At 43.5% G+C, this 16865-nt stretch overlaps 1 protein-coding gene across 1 annotated transcript in view; it reads left to right on the forward strand.

Moving 5' to 3' along the window:
- Positions 1 to 168: 168 nt before the first annotated feature.
- The window catches only part of LOC138371708 (uncharacterized), a 20848-nt gene continuing 4151 nt past the window's right edge, over positions 169 to 16865 (forward strand). Inside the window, exon 1 of the mRNA XM_069336726.1 lies at positions 169 to 303. Coding sequence (XP_069192827.1) covers positions 169 to 303 — 135 coding nt within the window. The remainder of the gene's footprint in view (positions 304 to 16865) is intronic.

The raw sequence follows: 16865 nt of genomic DNA on the forward strand, positions 1-16865 counted from the left end.
CCCGCCAAGCGCATAGCAAATCTGGTGAAAGTTCAGAACACACAGAACACGGACACGCACATAGCGGAGACACATAGAGGAGACACATAGAGGAGACACATAGAGGAGACACATAGAGGAGACACATAGAGGAGACACAGCATGGACACTAAACAGAACACAAAATAAATGTTCACTAAGCATGTGCACGGAAAACAAGAGGACAGAGAACAAGAGGACAGAGAACAAGAGGACAGAGAACAAGAGGACACGAAACAAGAGGACACAGAACAAGAGGACAGAGAACAAGTGAACACAGAACAGGTAAACACAGGACCTCAAGCAGTACTCTCAATCGCCTGTAACACAGCTCATCTCATGTCACACTCACTGTGTATGAGTACATACACAGTGAGTACATACATGTTGATGTATGTACTCATCATGTATGATGAGTACATACATCAACATATATGTACTCAGTGTACATACATGTTAACTAGCATAGCAAATGAACAAGCACGTATATTCTAAATATATAAACAAAGCCTCTGAACCCCCTATTCCCTCCCCCCTAAAAAAATAAAGAGTGTCTCCCAAGAATTGATATAGAGTGCGTATTGCCCTCGCTGAAGCACTCCTTCGACGAGTGCACTCAACGTCGACATTCGCACGCTACCTGCACGCAAAACTGGACCTTGCACTCGGGCTAGTATTGCAAGGCTCTTGCTACACCCATGTATACTCAGTGACCCGAGGGAGTGAATGTATTACACAGGCGCTGTAGATGTAATGCTGGAAAAAGAGAAAATAGATAAGAACAGAGAAGAATAAATGCGAGAAATGAAGAGAAATAAGAAAGGTGGGTGAGATAGCGAGGATTAAGTGGCGTCATTATTGTTGTTTAAGATTCGCTACCCGGAACAAAAAGTTCCAAGTAGCACGGGCTATGGTGAGCCCGTAGTGGACTTAACGGTATAGTGATCTCGCGGGAGCAGAGTGGCACTCCCACGAGGTCTGACTAGCCGTCACATTGGCTGGGGCCATCAACAGGTTCCTGGGGTGCCATTCCCACCTGTGGTAGTGCGCTTGTTGGGGTGGTATAAGCCACTTCCTGGTGGGTAATTGTAGTCCAGCCGGGTAGTTTCAGGGGTCTATGTCTCCACCGGGTAGTTTCAGGGGTCTATGTCTCCACCGGGTAGTTTCAGGGGTCTATGTCTCCATCGGGTAGTTTCAAGACTATAACTGCCTCCACCGGGTAGTTTCAAGAATATAACTGCCTCCACCGGGTAGTTTCAAGACTATAACTATGCCCGTCTACTGTTAGACCAATTCTGGTCTAACAACTGCTGTGTAGATTTGCTAGAAAGGGTCTTAGGTTTGGTTTCTAATTGACGTTTTAATGTTCGCCAGCGTCCCATATGCCGCCGATGACATCCTGTCTATGTGTGCCCCCCTGGTGCTGGTGTTGGAAAATGTCATTTTCGTTAGAAAATGAGTGTGAGTGTGTGTGTGTGTGTGTTTGTGTGTGTGTGTGGGGGGGGGTGAGTGTTTGAGTGCGTGCGTGTGTGTGTGCGTGCGTGTGTATGTGCGTGCGTGTGTGTGCGCGTGCATGTGTGTGTATGTGTGTGTGTGTGCATGTGTGTTTAGGTAAGGACGTGTGCGCGTGCGTGCGTGTGTGTGCGCGTGCATGTGTGTGTGTGCGCATGTGTGTTTAGGTAAGGATGTGTGTGCGTGCATGCGTGTGTATGTGGGTGCGTGCGTGTGTGTGGGTAAGGATGTGTGCGCGTGCATACGTGTGTGCGCATGCATATGTGTGTGTGCGTGCCTGCATGTGTGTGGATAAGGATATGTGCGCGTGCATGCGTGTGCGTGTGCATGCGTGTGCATGCGTGTGTGTGTGTGAGGCAAGGACGTGCGCACGCGTGGGTGATGCATCACACGCAACACACAGAATATGGAGCACCACATTTACCATCCAGTCCTTGCAACAATGGGAGCAACACTTGAATTATTAATCACGGTGTTGCTGGCACTGACACACACACACACGGCTGCGCCTCTCCACCAACAACACGCACCAAACATCCACCTGTTTTCCTTCTCAGACTATGAGAATATATTGATCGTCCTTTCATCTTCTAGTGTGTGGCTTGGCCCACATTCTTCAGCCACGTTACTGTCACTCAGCATTTGCATAGGAGAATATATATATATATATATATATATATATATATATATATATATATATATATATATATATATATATAAATATATATATATATATATATATATATATATATATATATATATATATATATATACCACAAGGTCTCCTCTGAATGCTTTTTATTTTCTTCTCCGAGGCTATTGGTCCCCACATTGGCACCAGAGGTGGTACCCTCACAAACTTTTATATATATATATATATATATATATATATATATATATATATATATATATATATATATATATATATATATATATATATATATATATGTCGTACCTAGTAGCCAGAATGCACTTCTCAGCCTACTATGCAAGGCCCGATTTGCCTAATAAGCCAAGTTTTCATGAATTAATTGTTTTTCGACTACCTAACCTACCTAACCTAACCTAACCTAACTTTTTCGGGTACCTAACCATACCTAACCTATAAAGATAGGTTAGGTTAGGTTAGGTAGGGTTGGTTAGGTTCGGTCATATATCTACGTTAATTTTAACTCCAATAAAAAAAATTGACCTCATACATATTGAAATGGGTAGCTTTATCATTTCAGAAGAAAAAAATTAGAGAAAATACATTAATTCAGGAAAACTTGGCTTATTAGGCAAATCGGGCCTTGCATAGTAGGCCAAAAAGTGCGTTCTGGCTACTAGGTACGACATATATATATATATATATATATATATATATATATATATATATATATATATATATATATGTCGTACCTATTAGCCAGAACGCACTTCTCAGCCTATTATGCAAGCCCGATTTGCCTAATTAGCCAAGTTTTCCTGAATTAATATATTTTCTCTAATTTTTTTCTTATGAAATGATAAAGCTACCCATTTCATTATGTATGAGGTCAATTTTTTTTTATTGGAGTTAAAAATAACGTAGATATATGACCGAACCTAACCAACCCTACCTAACCTAACCTAACCTATCTTTATAGGTTAGGTTAGGTTAGGTAGCCGAAAAAGTTATGTTAGGTTAGGTTAGGTAGGTTAGGTAGTCGAAAAACAATTAATTCATGAAAACTTGGCTTATTAGGCAAATCGGGTCTTGCATAGTAGGTTGAGAAGTGCGTTCTGGTTACTAGGTACGACATATATATATATATATATATATATATATATATATATATATATATATATATATATATATATATATATATATATATATAAATATATATATATATATATATATATATATATATATGTATTCAAATATGGATAAATACATATTACATCTATCTAAAAAAAGATACTGTTTGTTGGTTTGTTTGTGATTTGTCATTATATTGGGAGTTTTGTAGGGGGGGGGGGGTTAGGGTTAACCTCTCATTCGCTCTTTAAATAAGACTGGTTTTATGAGAAAACCCATAGGAGCCGTAATGGGGGTTCGAATCTATGTTGTGAGTGTTCTCACGCACACGCTCCAGCGACCAGACAGGACATGGGAAAAGAATTGCAACCTGGAGTTCTCCTGAGCACACGAGGGTTTCCTGAGGCTTCAGTTGAAGCCTCAAGAAATCCAGGTTGCAATCCTTATACCATGTCGTTGTCTGGTCGGTAGCAAGTTTCCACGCGTGTGCCTGGAAACACCACCTACTACGAAGGTTCGAACCCTCTCCACGGCTCCTAAGTATTTTCTCATTGATGTAGTCCCGTTAGCGTGATACTCTGTTTATATTGGCACCTATTGCAACAGCCAAACACTATAATGAAGTCTCAAATATGGTTTGAGTGTCCATAGTGTGATAACAAGAATTTCTTGTCAAGCTGTTTTATTATATAATTATATATGTAATAAATCTTTATAATTCACTTTTTTTCTATAGTGAACTACAAAGGGCCATATTGCACCTCGGATGCATTTCCGATGGTTCCTATATAAGAGGAGTGACGCCGAGGACAATAACACTCGCCTCCCTATATATATATAGAATGTTCTAGTCTTCAACAGCTCTTATAAAGAGTATCATTACAATTACCCTCCCTAACTTCAGTTCTATCAACAGGTGTTATCCTCAGTTAACAGTGTGCAGTCTGGCCTCCACAACAGCCCGGTGACACGTACTAATTAACCTGTCGTGCTGGCGTACCTGAGGCGTACGAGAATAAAGATTTAAACTACCTGGAAAATATATCGCAAGGAACAGAAATTTAATTAGCAAACAGTAATGGGTTTTAAATTGCTTTCTGACTTTGATTTGTCTTAAGTAAAGACCTGACGTTCATTTGTTCTGCTGCCGGTTGTGGTTGATTGGCCAATGCTTTACCCTGATGGATGGAGTGGAAATTGAAAGTTGAGCCGGATAGTTGAGCCGGATAGGTGAGGAGATAGGTGTGTGTGAAGGGCTGAACAATGAGCAGGAGGGAAGGCAGAGCAGGAGTGGCATGTTGCAGAGATAAGAGAGAGAATTGTTGCAAGAGAAATGTACCACACGGAAGTTGCTTTGGAAGACTGCTGAGGGAGACTCGAACGGGGTCAGATTAATCTCTCCCGGCGAGAGTAGAGTGAGCAGACCTGAGCCAGACTACAGTCTCAAGACTGAACGAGACCAGCAAGAAGAACGGGTTCAGAATGATGACAAGACCACACACTAGAATGTGAAGGGACTACGACGTTTCGGTCCGTCCTGGACCATTCTCAAGTCGATTCTCACAATGGACTTGAGAATGGCCCAGGACGGACCGAAACGTCGTCGTCCCTTCACCTTCTAGTGTGTGGTCTTGTCATCATCATACTTTAGCCACGTTATTGTGACTCATCGCCTGCAATTGGTTCAGAATATGCTATTACCAGACGGGAAAATTAAAAAGTGACGTGAAGAGAATCGAACCCTGGATCTGTCGGCTGTGAACCGATTACACGAACCACTGTATTATCACTGATCTACTGAAACGTTACAAATTGAGAATTACAGTGAATGGTTAAAAGATGTGAATCTCTTCGAGCGCCTCAGATCCTGTGTACGTACAAAGAATACATCAAGAGGTTTCCTCTCTGACTCGCCACAAGCAAGCAGAGACACAGGAGACATTTTCACTACCTCTAACTCATACTCACCCACACAAAACCTCATGCCTCTTACTCATAATAAAATCCTCACCAAATAAGCAACTCCTGCAAGCTTAAGCCTCGCTCCCACCCAAACATAGTCACTTACATGTAACTTACTTACTTATATGTAATATAAGTAATATACATATAAGTTACTTACTTATATGTAAGGAGAAAAATACAAAGTGAGAAGCTCACTTCTCACTTTGTCAGCCTTAATTATTTACTCTGGCATTCCCACCTGCTTACCACGACTCTACTATGCCCATCTACTCATCCCTCTACAGGTCTACACTACCATGCCCACCTACTCATCCCTCTACAGGTCTACACTACCATGCCCATCTACTCATCCCTCTACAGGTCTACACTACCATGCCCATCTACTCATCCCTCTACAGGTCTACACTACCATGCCCACCTACTCAATTCCATCAACTATCTAATCCAACTCAACCTCTTCACTACTATACTTACGTGCACTCAACCCCCATACACTGCCATCCCCATCTTCTCATCCCCTCCCCCCCCCAACCATACATCCCCACACCCCCATCCATACATGCTCCCCCCCTCCCCCCCTTAACTCCCAATATTGATACGGAAGGGACCTGTTGTGGAAAAACAAACCATTGAGACCTATATTGCACTTGGAAGGGGATCAGGATAAGGATTTGGGATGGGACGGGGAGAAGGAATGGTGGCCCAACCACTTGTGGACGGTTGGGGATTGAACGCCGACCTGCATTTAAGCGAGACCGTCGCTCTACCGTCCACCCCAAGTGGTTGGGACTCATACTGATGCAGAAAAAGCTTACTTCACTCTTCAAAAGCTCATAGACTGTTAGGAAATGCTAATGATGTTAATATATAGGACTGGAAGAAGACAGGACCAGATTCACGAAGCAGTTACGTAAGTACTTACGAACGTGTATATCTTTCCTCAATCTTTGGCGGCTTTGGTTACATTTAGTAAACAGTTTACAAGCATGACAACTTGCTAATAAACTATTGTTGTTGTTATAAACAGCCTCCTGGTGCTTCGGAGCTCATTAACTGTTTAATAATTGTAAACAAAGCCGCAAAAGATTGAAAAAAGATGTACGAATTAGTAAGTGCTTGCGTAACTGCTTCGTAAATCTGGCCCCTGTACCCTTCACAATCACGCTCTACAACCTACTAGAGAGAGAGAGACTGACCTGCGGCAGGCTTAAAACTTCAACTTTTTCTCCAATCACCAGCAGGGACTTGATGAAGTGCTATAATAAGATAATATAACTCAAACACAAGAGAGTGATTTGCAGACTGCATATTCCTCGACTGTTAGAAAGTGTTTGATACAGTGGTGCACAACATACTCCCACTGAGGCTTGAGAAACAGAAAGGTGTGCTGGGAGTCTAAGGAAGGCTGAAGTAGGTGAATGTGTACCTCTCAGGAAGGCTGAAGTAGGTGAATGTGTACCTCTCAGGAAGGCTGCAGTAGGTGAATGTGTACCTCTCAGGAAGGCTGCAGTAGGTGAATGTGTACCTCTCAGGAAGGCTGAAGTAGGTGAATGTGTACCTCTCAGGAAGGATGCAAAGGGTTGCAAATGAGAGCGGAGATAACACACAAAAGATGCTACGATTGGAGGCCACAAAGGGTCGGTGCTTTTATATGTAAATGACCTGACACAAGAAACTTTCTCCTTCATATTAATGTTTGTGGGATGGTGCTCAACTGATGAGAATAATTAGGACAGAGACGGACTGTGATGCATTGTAATTGGATCATTGAGACAATGGAAGCTCTCTGAGAAATGGATGTTCAAATTTAACACAATTCAACACAAAGTTACGAGGATAGGAAAAGGAGTCATAAGAACAATGAAAACCCGGGAAAACATAAGCCAAAAGTTAATGTCAGATTGCATCACCACAATAACGTTAGCAACATGAACCAAACTGGTCAATATTTGTGAACCTGGGGCCAGATTCACGAAAGCACTTACGCAAGCACTTACGAACGTGTACATCTTTCCTAAATTTTTGACGGCTTTGGTTACATTTATTAAACAGTTTACAAGCATGAAAACTTGCCAATCAACTGTTGTTATTATTATAAACAGCCTCCTGGTGCTTCGGAGCTCATTAACTGTTTAATTATTGTAAACAAAGCCGCCAAAGATTGAGAAAAGATGTACAGGTTCGTAAGTGTTTGCGTAAGTGCTTTCGTGAATCTGGCCCCTGGACTTTACCTGAGGAAGGTTCCGGGAGTTTTACTCCTCCCAATGCAGGCGATGAGTCACAATAACGTGGCTAAAGTATTCTCAATCGACTTGAGAATGGTCCAGGACGGACCTAAACGTCGTCGTTCCTTCACATTCTAGTGTGTGGTCTGGTCATCATACTCCCCCCAAGCTCGACCAGGGCTTAGGGAGTGAGGAGCCTGAGGAGAAAAAGCTGTTGGACCAAGATTTCCTATCGGGTAAAAACTGTTGGAACAAGCTCTGACAAGAGAGTTTGGTCCAACAAACTGTTGCTTGGAGCTGCCCGCTTGCCCACATATTCAATACAACTCGGTACTTATTGCAGGAAACTATGCATTTCTTTTTCTTGAAGTCCACTTTTGTTCCGACAATATTTCCTATATTGCTGGGAGGATATTCAACAACCGTGGACCTCTGATGTTTATACAGTGTTCTCTGGTTGTGCCTATGGCACCGCTGCTCCTCATTGGCTCTATTATACACTTCCTACCAGGCAAAGAGGTCTTCTGGGCTCTAAACACACCCTCTGCTATACCTATTCCTGAATATGTAGCCCCGGCATGGAACCGTCACATGAAAAAGTACTACTCAAAACTCGAACAACTTCTAAGATTTGCAGGTAAGCTCGTTCCTGAGCTGAGAGATTCAAGCTACGAGGAAAGTCTGAGGTAGCCAGACCTCAAGGTACTGAAAGAGGAGGAATATTAAAGACATGATAACGACATATATGATTCTCAGTGGAATTTACACAGAAATAATGCTGATAACAAAGCACAGTAGAACGAGGTAATATTGAAGGATACTAGAGACAACTGAGTTAATTCAGAAGGAACATCTTGAGTGTCTAAGTGAAATAGGTTTGACAAGAAGTCATTGACACTAAACCAATACACAGTTTTAATGGTAAATACAATAAGGAAAGCGTGATAACAGAGGCATTGAACTAATAATGTTTAGAATCGGCGGCGGCGAGGAGCAGCTCTCGTCCCAGCAAGCACAAGGACCCCGAAACCTCTACCATGATGCTTATCTGTACAAGATGTATGAGAAGTAGGTGAAGGGGTGAGAGAGGTGAAGAGAGAGGTCCGAGAGGAGGCTGTGAGGCGCAGGTGAGAAATGAGTATCAGAATGGGAAGACGTCTTGAGGTCTGAAGGTGAAAGTAGTGCAAGGCGAGGGGGGGGGCGCCTGAGTGCGGCGGAAGAGGCTCAGGCTATTATATATTCGTGAGGCAGGATTAGCATACTCTGCGTCCGTGCCTGCAGTCTTGTTACGAAGGCTCTCTTCTCTAGGTGTTCCACTCACCTTTGTTTCACTCTCTCTGAGTGTGTGGGTGAACTCACCTGGTTGTGCTTATGGGGGTAGAGCTTCAGTTCTTTGGTCCCGCTTTTTAACTCACCTAATTGTGCTTGCGGGGGTTGAGCTCTGGCTCTTTGGTCCCGCCTCTCAACTGTCAATATAATGATGTACAGGTTCCTGAACGTATTGGGCTCTATCATATATACACTTGAAACTGTGTATGGAGTCAGCCTCCACCACATCACTTCCTAATGCACTCCATTTGTCAACTACTCTGACACTAAAAAATAAACTAATGTCTCAATGGCTCATTTGGGCACTCAGTTTGCACCTGTGTCCCCTAGTACGTGTGCCCCTTGTGTTAAATAATCTGTTTTTTATCTACCCTATCAATTTCTTTGAGAATCTTGTATGTGGGGATCTTGTCCCCGCTAACTCTTCAGTCTTCCAGCGACGTGAGATTTAATTCTCGTAGGCTCTCCTCGTAGCTCATACCCCTCAGTTCGGGTACTAGTCTGCTGGCAAACCCTTGAACTTTCTCCAATTTAGTCATGAGCTTGGCGAGATATGGACTCCATTATGGAGCTGCATACTCCAGGATTGGTCTGACATGTGTGGTATACAAAGTTCTGAATGATTCCTTTCACACGTTTCAAAAGGCCATTCTTATGTTGGCCAACCTGGAATATGCCGCTGATGTTATCCTCATGATATGGGCTTCAGGGGGGACAGGTCTGACGTGATATTAACCCCCAGGTCTTTCTCTCTCTCTGATTCTTGAAGTATTTCATCTCCTAAATGATACCTTGTATCTGGTCTCCTGCTCCCTACACCTTCAGTTTGTCCAGGTCTTCTTGAAGCCTCAAGCTGTCCTCCTCTGTCTTAATCCTTCTCATAATTTTGGCGTCGTCAGCAAACATTAAGAGGAATGAGTCTATACCCTCTGGGAGATCATTTACGTATATCAGAAACAGGATAGGACCGAGTACAGAGCCCTGTGGGACTACGCTTATGACTTCATGCCAATCTGAGGTCTCACCCCTCACTGTAACTCTCTGCTTCTAATTGCTTAGGTACTCCCTTATCCACTGGAGCGTCCTACCAGTTACTCTTGCCCGATTCTCTAACTTATTCATCAGCCTCTTATGGGGTACTGTGTCAAAGGCTTTCCGACAGTCCAAGAAAATGCAGTCTGCCCATTCTTCTCTTTCTTGGTTAATCTTTGTCACCTGATCGTAGAATTCTATTAAACCTGAGGCAAGATTTACCCTCCCTGAACTCATGTTGGTGATTTGTCATGAAGTCCCTTCTCTCCAGATGTGCTACAAGGTTTTTTCTCACGATCTTCTCCATCACCTTGATTGGTATACAAGTTAAGGTCACTGGCCTGTAGTTCAGTGCCTCTTGTCTGTCACCCTTTTTGTATATTGGGGCGATATTAGCCCTCTTCCATATTTCTGGTAGGTCTCCCGTGTCCAATGACTTACTATACACTATGGAGAGTGGCAAGCAAAATGCTTCTGCACACTCTTTCAATACCCCATGGTGAGATTCCGTGCTGGCCAACAGCCTTTTTCAAGACTAGATCCAACAGATGTCTCTTGACCTCATCTCTGGTGATTTTGAACCCTTCCAAGGCCTCCTGGTTTACTGCCACCACTCCCATCACAGGGACTTCCTCTCGTTCTATTGTGAAGACATTCTGGAATCTCTTGTCGAGTTCTTCACACATCTCTTTGTCTTTCTCTATGTATCTATCCTTCCTGGCCCGTTCTAAGTGTCATCACCTGGTCCTTCACTGTTGTTTTCCTCCTGATGTGACTGTGGAGTAGCTTTGGTTCTGTCTTGCTTTATTTGCTATATAATTTTCATACTTTTTTCTCTGCTTCTCTTCTCACACTGACACACTCATTCCTGGTTAGAGGATGGTCTAAACTTAGCTACAACAATTACTATTAGTTTTATTATATTATTTTATTATTTTAAGTGAGCAACCAAAATGGATTCTTTCTCGAATTTAAATTGTGTTATAATATTAATTTTTTGTATAGTTAGGCCTTGGATAGATTAGGTTAGGTAGTTTGGTTCTGGTCGCAGTTATCTGTGTTTAATGAGGTGCCTATCGAACCTCAGCCTGTTTTGATCAACAAGCCAAATGCTTCGTCCTGTCCTCACGTTATGTGCCTTCCATCCAGCGGTCGACCCCAGTGACGCATTCATATATTTTTAACACACTTTTCATTCATTATACTTTTCATTCAAGTTTCTGAATGAAACTGTTCATTCAAGTTTCTTAATGAAACTGTTCTTTCAAGTTTCTGAATGAAACTGTTCATTCAAGTTTCTTAATGAAACTGTTCTTTCAAGTTTCTGAATGAAACTGTTCATTCAAGTTTCTGAATGAAACTGTTCCTTCAAGTTTTTAAATGAAACTGTTCATTCAAATTTCCTAATGAAACTGTTCCTTCAAGTTTCTGAATGAAACTGTTCCTTCAAGTATCTGAATGAAACTGTTCATTCAAGTTTCTGAAAGAAATTAATATTATTATAAATTACCATATTGTGCATATTTATGCTTAGATTTGGTTAGGTTAGGTGTTTAGGTTCAGTTGGCAGTTATTAGTATTTGAAGCACGTGGGTGAAGCGTTTACAGAGTCGGGGTTCGAACAGAGGTCGTTAGCGAAGCACTATTTCGACAAATATTTCTTAGTTGATTTGTAGACTTAGGCGCCACAACAGCATTGGTTCCATATGTGGTCTAGCGTTCACATGAAGAGTAAAATGGAAAGAATTATGTGTAAATGAACACCGCCTGAGGGCAGACACACATGCGCCTTGTAGCGAATATATAATTTAGTGGGCAGATATTTGGGGAGCCTCAGAAGTCCCTCAGGGCCACTCCTTAAGTCTTACCCTTATGGGTAAATACACATAAATGTCTTCCAGGGCCTTTTGGAAAAGCAGAAGCTAGCTTCCCACCACACCAGGGGCCCACCACACCAGGGGCCCACCACACCAGGGGCCCACCACACCAGGGGCCCACCACACCAGGAGCCCACCACACCAGGGGCCCACCACACCAGGGACCCACCACACCAGGGGCCCACCACACCAGGGGCCCACCACACCAGGGGCCCTCCACACCAGACGACATGTGTGTGACAGGGCCGTGACAACCCGGACCGTTGGAGAGTAATGACTGGCTGCAGTATCTGGACCCAGCGGGTAATACTCGCGTCACGGTGCTGGCGGACCCCAGGTGGACCCCAGGCGGACCCCAGGTGTACCCCAGGCTGTCTAGGTGTCCACTTGTAATTAAGGTTGAACCACGAGTCCCCCTATCAAAACTGTTCATATATTATCAGCTGTCACTCGTTTGAAACACCCTTAGCCTTCTCAAGAAAGGCCAAATGATCATTCCATCCAGCTACCGAACCCCGTGTTTACGAATGAACGACCGTTTACACACGACTTACAACAAATGACGTTCGAACAGCGCTTCACTGACGACCTCTGTACGAATCACAATACTATAATTGTTCCACCCACGAACTACAAATACAAATATTCGCCAGCAGAACCTAAACACCTGACCTGACCTTCGCTCATATTAAGGGTTATTGTTCTACGAGACAATAAAGAGACTTACGGGCTCACCATACCCCATGCTACATGGACACTTCGTTCTGAGTAGCTAAATCTGAAACAACAACATACCAAGAGACTTGGGTCAGTCAACCTGGGGCCAGATTCACGAAGCTGTTACCCAAGTACTTACGAACGTGTACATCTTTCCTCAATCTTTGAATGCTTTGTTTACATTTATTAAACAGTTTACAAGCATGAAAACTTGCCAATCAACTGTTGTTATTGTTATAAACAGACTCCTGGTGCTTCGGAACTCATTAACTGTTTAATAATTGTAAACAAAGCCGCCAAAGATTAAAAAAGGAATGAAACAATAGTACTTTGAGTAATCACGTGATCGTGAGTACCAGTACGCAGTAATGGAGCCCCACTAAGCCACTTTTTGATCATTTTTGCTTTAAGATCCTGGAAAAAAAGTTAAAAAATAAACAAATATTCCTAGGCCTAGTATAGTACTTATTTGTACTATATTAGGCCAAGTATAGTACATATTTGTACTATATTAGGCCTAGCATAGTACATATTTGTACTATATTAGCGTGTATTAGGCCTGGGATGGTTAGCGTAGGTTAGGTTTCATTAGCAATACAAAAGTCTTCCGGTTTGTCCAAATTCCATAATACAAAAGTGTTCTCTCCGCTGGTCCATCACGACACACAGTGAGTATGTGGCCGAAAATACAAGGACTTTCATTTTAGGATGATGGGCTGGGGTCAGGATGGGCTGGGGTCAGGATGGGCTGGGGTCAGCATGGACTGGGGTCAGGATGGGCTGGGGTCAGGATGGGCTGGGGTCAGGATAGGCTGGGGTCAGGATGTGTTGCCATGGGTGACTGGGCTGGGGTCAACATGGGCTGGGGTCAGGATGTCTTGCCATGGGTGACTACAGCCCGACACTCGTCTAACAAAAAACAAAACCCATCGTTTTATTTCTCTTATAAAAGGTACATAAAAGTTACCTTGGTTTAAAATTTATACCTCAGTAATTATCTCTTCTTAATCGAATACCTTTGACACGGTGACTTAAACACGAGAAGAAAGAAATATGTGAGAGAGAGAGAGAGAGAGAAAGAGAGAGAGAGAGAGAGAGAGAGAGAGAGAGAGAGAGAGAGAGAGAGAGAGAGAGAGAGAGAGAGAGAGAGAGAAAGAGAGAGAGAGAGAGAGAGAGAGAGAGAGAGAGAGAGAGAGAGAGAGAGAGAGAGAGAGAGAGAGAGAGAGAGAGAGAGAGAGAGAGAAAGAGAGAGAGAGAGAGAGAGAGAGAGAGAGAGAGAGAGAGAGAGAGAGAGAGAGAGAGAGAGAGAGAGAGAGAGAGAGAGAGAGAGAGAGAGAGAGAAGCAGGGAAGAAAAGGGGAGGCGAGATGCTTAACAAGATTAAGGTCCCTATTTGGTAAGACAAAGGCAACTTAATAATCCCAAGGGACAGACAGACGGGTAAAAATGCCTATCAATAACCACAAAGAGAAAATGATAACGTGACAGGTAGACAAAGACGCCAAGATGATCACAGAGGAAGTCACAGATAAAGGGATATATAAAGAGATTAGCACAGATTAGCATGCAACAATTACTACCCCAACACTTTGGTAGTTTGTTGTTTTAATGGTTAAGGGTTGCTAGATAATTGCTCTTTTGCTTAGTAAAATTACTAAAAACATTATTTATTCTTTATACAAGTAAATTATCTATTAGTCCCCCAAAAAAGATGAATCTGTAATATTCTGACATTTCCTTTTCAGGAATAAGAAAATTTCAGAATTTTACAGTTAATTTATTCAGTTAATGAATAACTAAAGAATGTATTACACTTATAAAATCGCACAACGTTTCGAACCTACATGGTTCATTCTCAAGTGATAAGAATTTTTGTTTTTCAGGAATAACACATTAAAATCCAACATGTCTGGACGAAAGGTATTAAGCTCTCGGTCCCTTACTGAGTGTTCTTGCACTCAGGCATTAGTTTGTGTTATATTGGTCCCATCGTGAAGCCCCGAGGCTCATAGTGCCTTCACTCAGTGGTTATAGTGTCTTTGTTCTCTCCTGAGAGTTATATTGGTTTAGTTATTAGGTAAAATTGGTTCTTAACTGTTATATGTCAGGAACTACTTTTGATCTATTCATACTTTTTAACAAAACCATGAAGGGCAAATCTGACCTCACAGCTAATTTCGTCACATGACTCGGGTTTCCCTCAGCTCTGTCTCAGCACTCAGCTCTGTCTCAGCACTCAGCTCTGTCTCAGCACTCAGCTCTGTCTCAGCACTCAGCTCTCTCAGCACTCAGCTCTGTCTCAGCACTCAGCTCTGTCTTAGCAGTCAGCTCTGTCTCAGCACTCAGCTCTCTCAGCACGCAGCACTGTCTCAGCACTCAACTCTGTCTCAGCACTCAGCACTGCGTCAGCGCTCAACTCCCCCTTTAGCACTGAGCTTCTCCTTAGCAATCAGTTTGTCATTGTTTTTCATTGCTCAAGTCCTGAGCTTCCTCTCAGGGCTCGGTACCTCTTCAACATACAGCACCTAATTTCTCAGCAGCTGATCAGCTCTACCTCAGCTGCTCAGCGCTAAACTCCACCTTAACACTTAGCTCCTCAATGCTCAACTCCTCCTAATCACTCAACGCTCAGCAACTGTTCAGTTAACTTGAGCACCGACCAGCTGTCACTCTTTCTTATCGACATTTTAGGCCAAGCAAGAAGTATCGTATTATGTTGTGACACCACTCGTCCCCCTTCACTCAAGCCTCCTACGTCTTACTTAGAACCAGCGGAAGGTAATTTTCTTCCCAAGTGCCAGTGTGGTTAAGGGAGTGGGCGTGCCTGAAGGTGTGTCTGAGGCCAGGCATAACGGAGACATTATTGTGTGGGTGACGCTTCCCTTCTCCGTGTGTGTGTGTGTGTGTGTGTGTGTGTGTGTGTGTGTGTGTGTGTGTGTGTGTGTGTGTGTGTGTGTGTGTGTGTGTGTGTGTGTGTGTGTGTGTGTGTGTGTGTGTGTGTGTGTGTGTGTACTCACCTAGTTGTGTTTGCGGGGGTTGAGCTCTGGCTCTTTGGTCCCGCCTCTCAACCGTCAATCAACAGGTGTACAGATTCCTGAACTTACTGGGCTCTATCATATCTACACTTAAAACTGTGTATGGAGTCAGCCTCTGTGTGTGTGTGTGTGTGTGTGTGTGTGTGTGTGTGTGTGTGTGTGTGTGTGTGTGTGTGTGTGTGTGTGTGTGTGTGTGTGTGTGTGTGTGTGTGTGTGTGTGTGTGTGTGTGTGTGTGTGTGTGTGTGTGTGTGTGTGTGTGTGTGTGTGTGTGTGTGTGTGTGTGTGTGTGTGTGTGTGTGTGTGTGTGTTGCATGACAAGGCGTGGGTGTGTGTGTGTGTGCTTCTGGAGCAGTTAGTGGTTGTCAACAATCAGGCCATCGTGTCTGTCAGCTTCTCAAACGCGGCTCAAGACAATTTGTGACGATTCCAGTGAATGTTTCTCTCTTTCTCTCTTTTGCTCTCGCTGGAAATAATATCTAGAAGTACACATGGAAAGTCTGCTGAGAATAGAGGTAACTCCAGAACCTGTGGGAGTCTCTCTCTCAGCCCCCAACACTTCCTGAAGATCCTCTTAGTTCCAGTACTCAGCTCTGCTGGGGTCTTAGTGTCAGTCTCTCTAAGATCGGCTATCTGACGAGTCTATATATCCAAAGTGACGAGTGAAATGGGGTTCCAGTAATTTTGTATTTAGTCCACGTTGGCAGAGATCCTTTTCCGGTAGAGGTCTAAAGAGGGGACCGTGGTCGTAACTATATTAGGGTCGTACCTGTAGGAGGGTCGTACCTGCAGAGGGGTCGTACCTGTAGGAGGGGTCGTACCTGTAGGAGGGTCGTACCTGTAGGAGGGGTCGTACCTGTAGGAGGGTCGTACCTATAGGAGGGGTCGTACCTGTAGGAGGGTCGTACCTGTAGAAGGGTCGTACCTGTAGGAGGGTCGACCCTGCTGGAAGGAGAGACTCACGAACTCGGGGATGTTGAGCTGAGTACGAGGCCTTTCACTTGTACTGGGAGAACTGTGTGTGTGTGTGTGTGTGTGTGTGTGTGTGTGTGTGTGTGTGTGTGTGTGTGTGTGTGTGTGTGTGTGTGTGTGTGTGTGTGTGTGTGTGTGTGTGTGTGTGTGTGTGTTTCCTATTTGTGCCTACAGGATCGAGCTGTTAGCTCTTGGAATCCGCCTTTTCAACCGTCGATAGTGTACTATCCTAAATCCGGACCAAGTTTTCTTCAATCATATCTACTTTATATCTCTCTCTCTCTCTCTCTCTCTCTCTCTCTCTCTCTTCTCTCTCTCTCTCTCTCTCTCTCTCTCTCTCTCTCTCTCTCTCTCTCTCTCTCTCTCTCTCTCTCTCTCTCTCTCTCTCTCTCTCTCTCTCTCTCTC

The sequence above is a fragment of the Procambarus clarkii genome, chromosome 36 (genome assembly GCF_040958095.1).
Source record: "Procambarus clarkii isolate CNS0578487 chromosome 36, FALCON_Pclarkii_2.0, whole genome shotgun sequence".
NCBI lineage: Eukaryota > Metazoa > Arthropoda > Malacostraca > Decapoda > Cambaridae > Procambarus > Procambarus clarkii.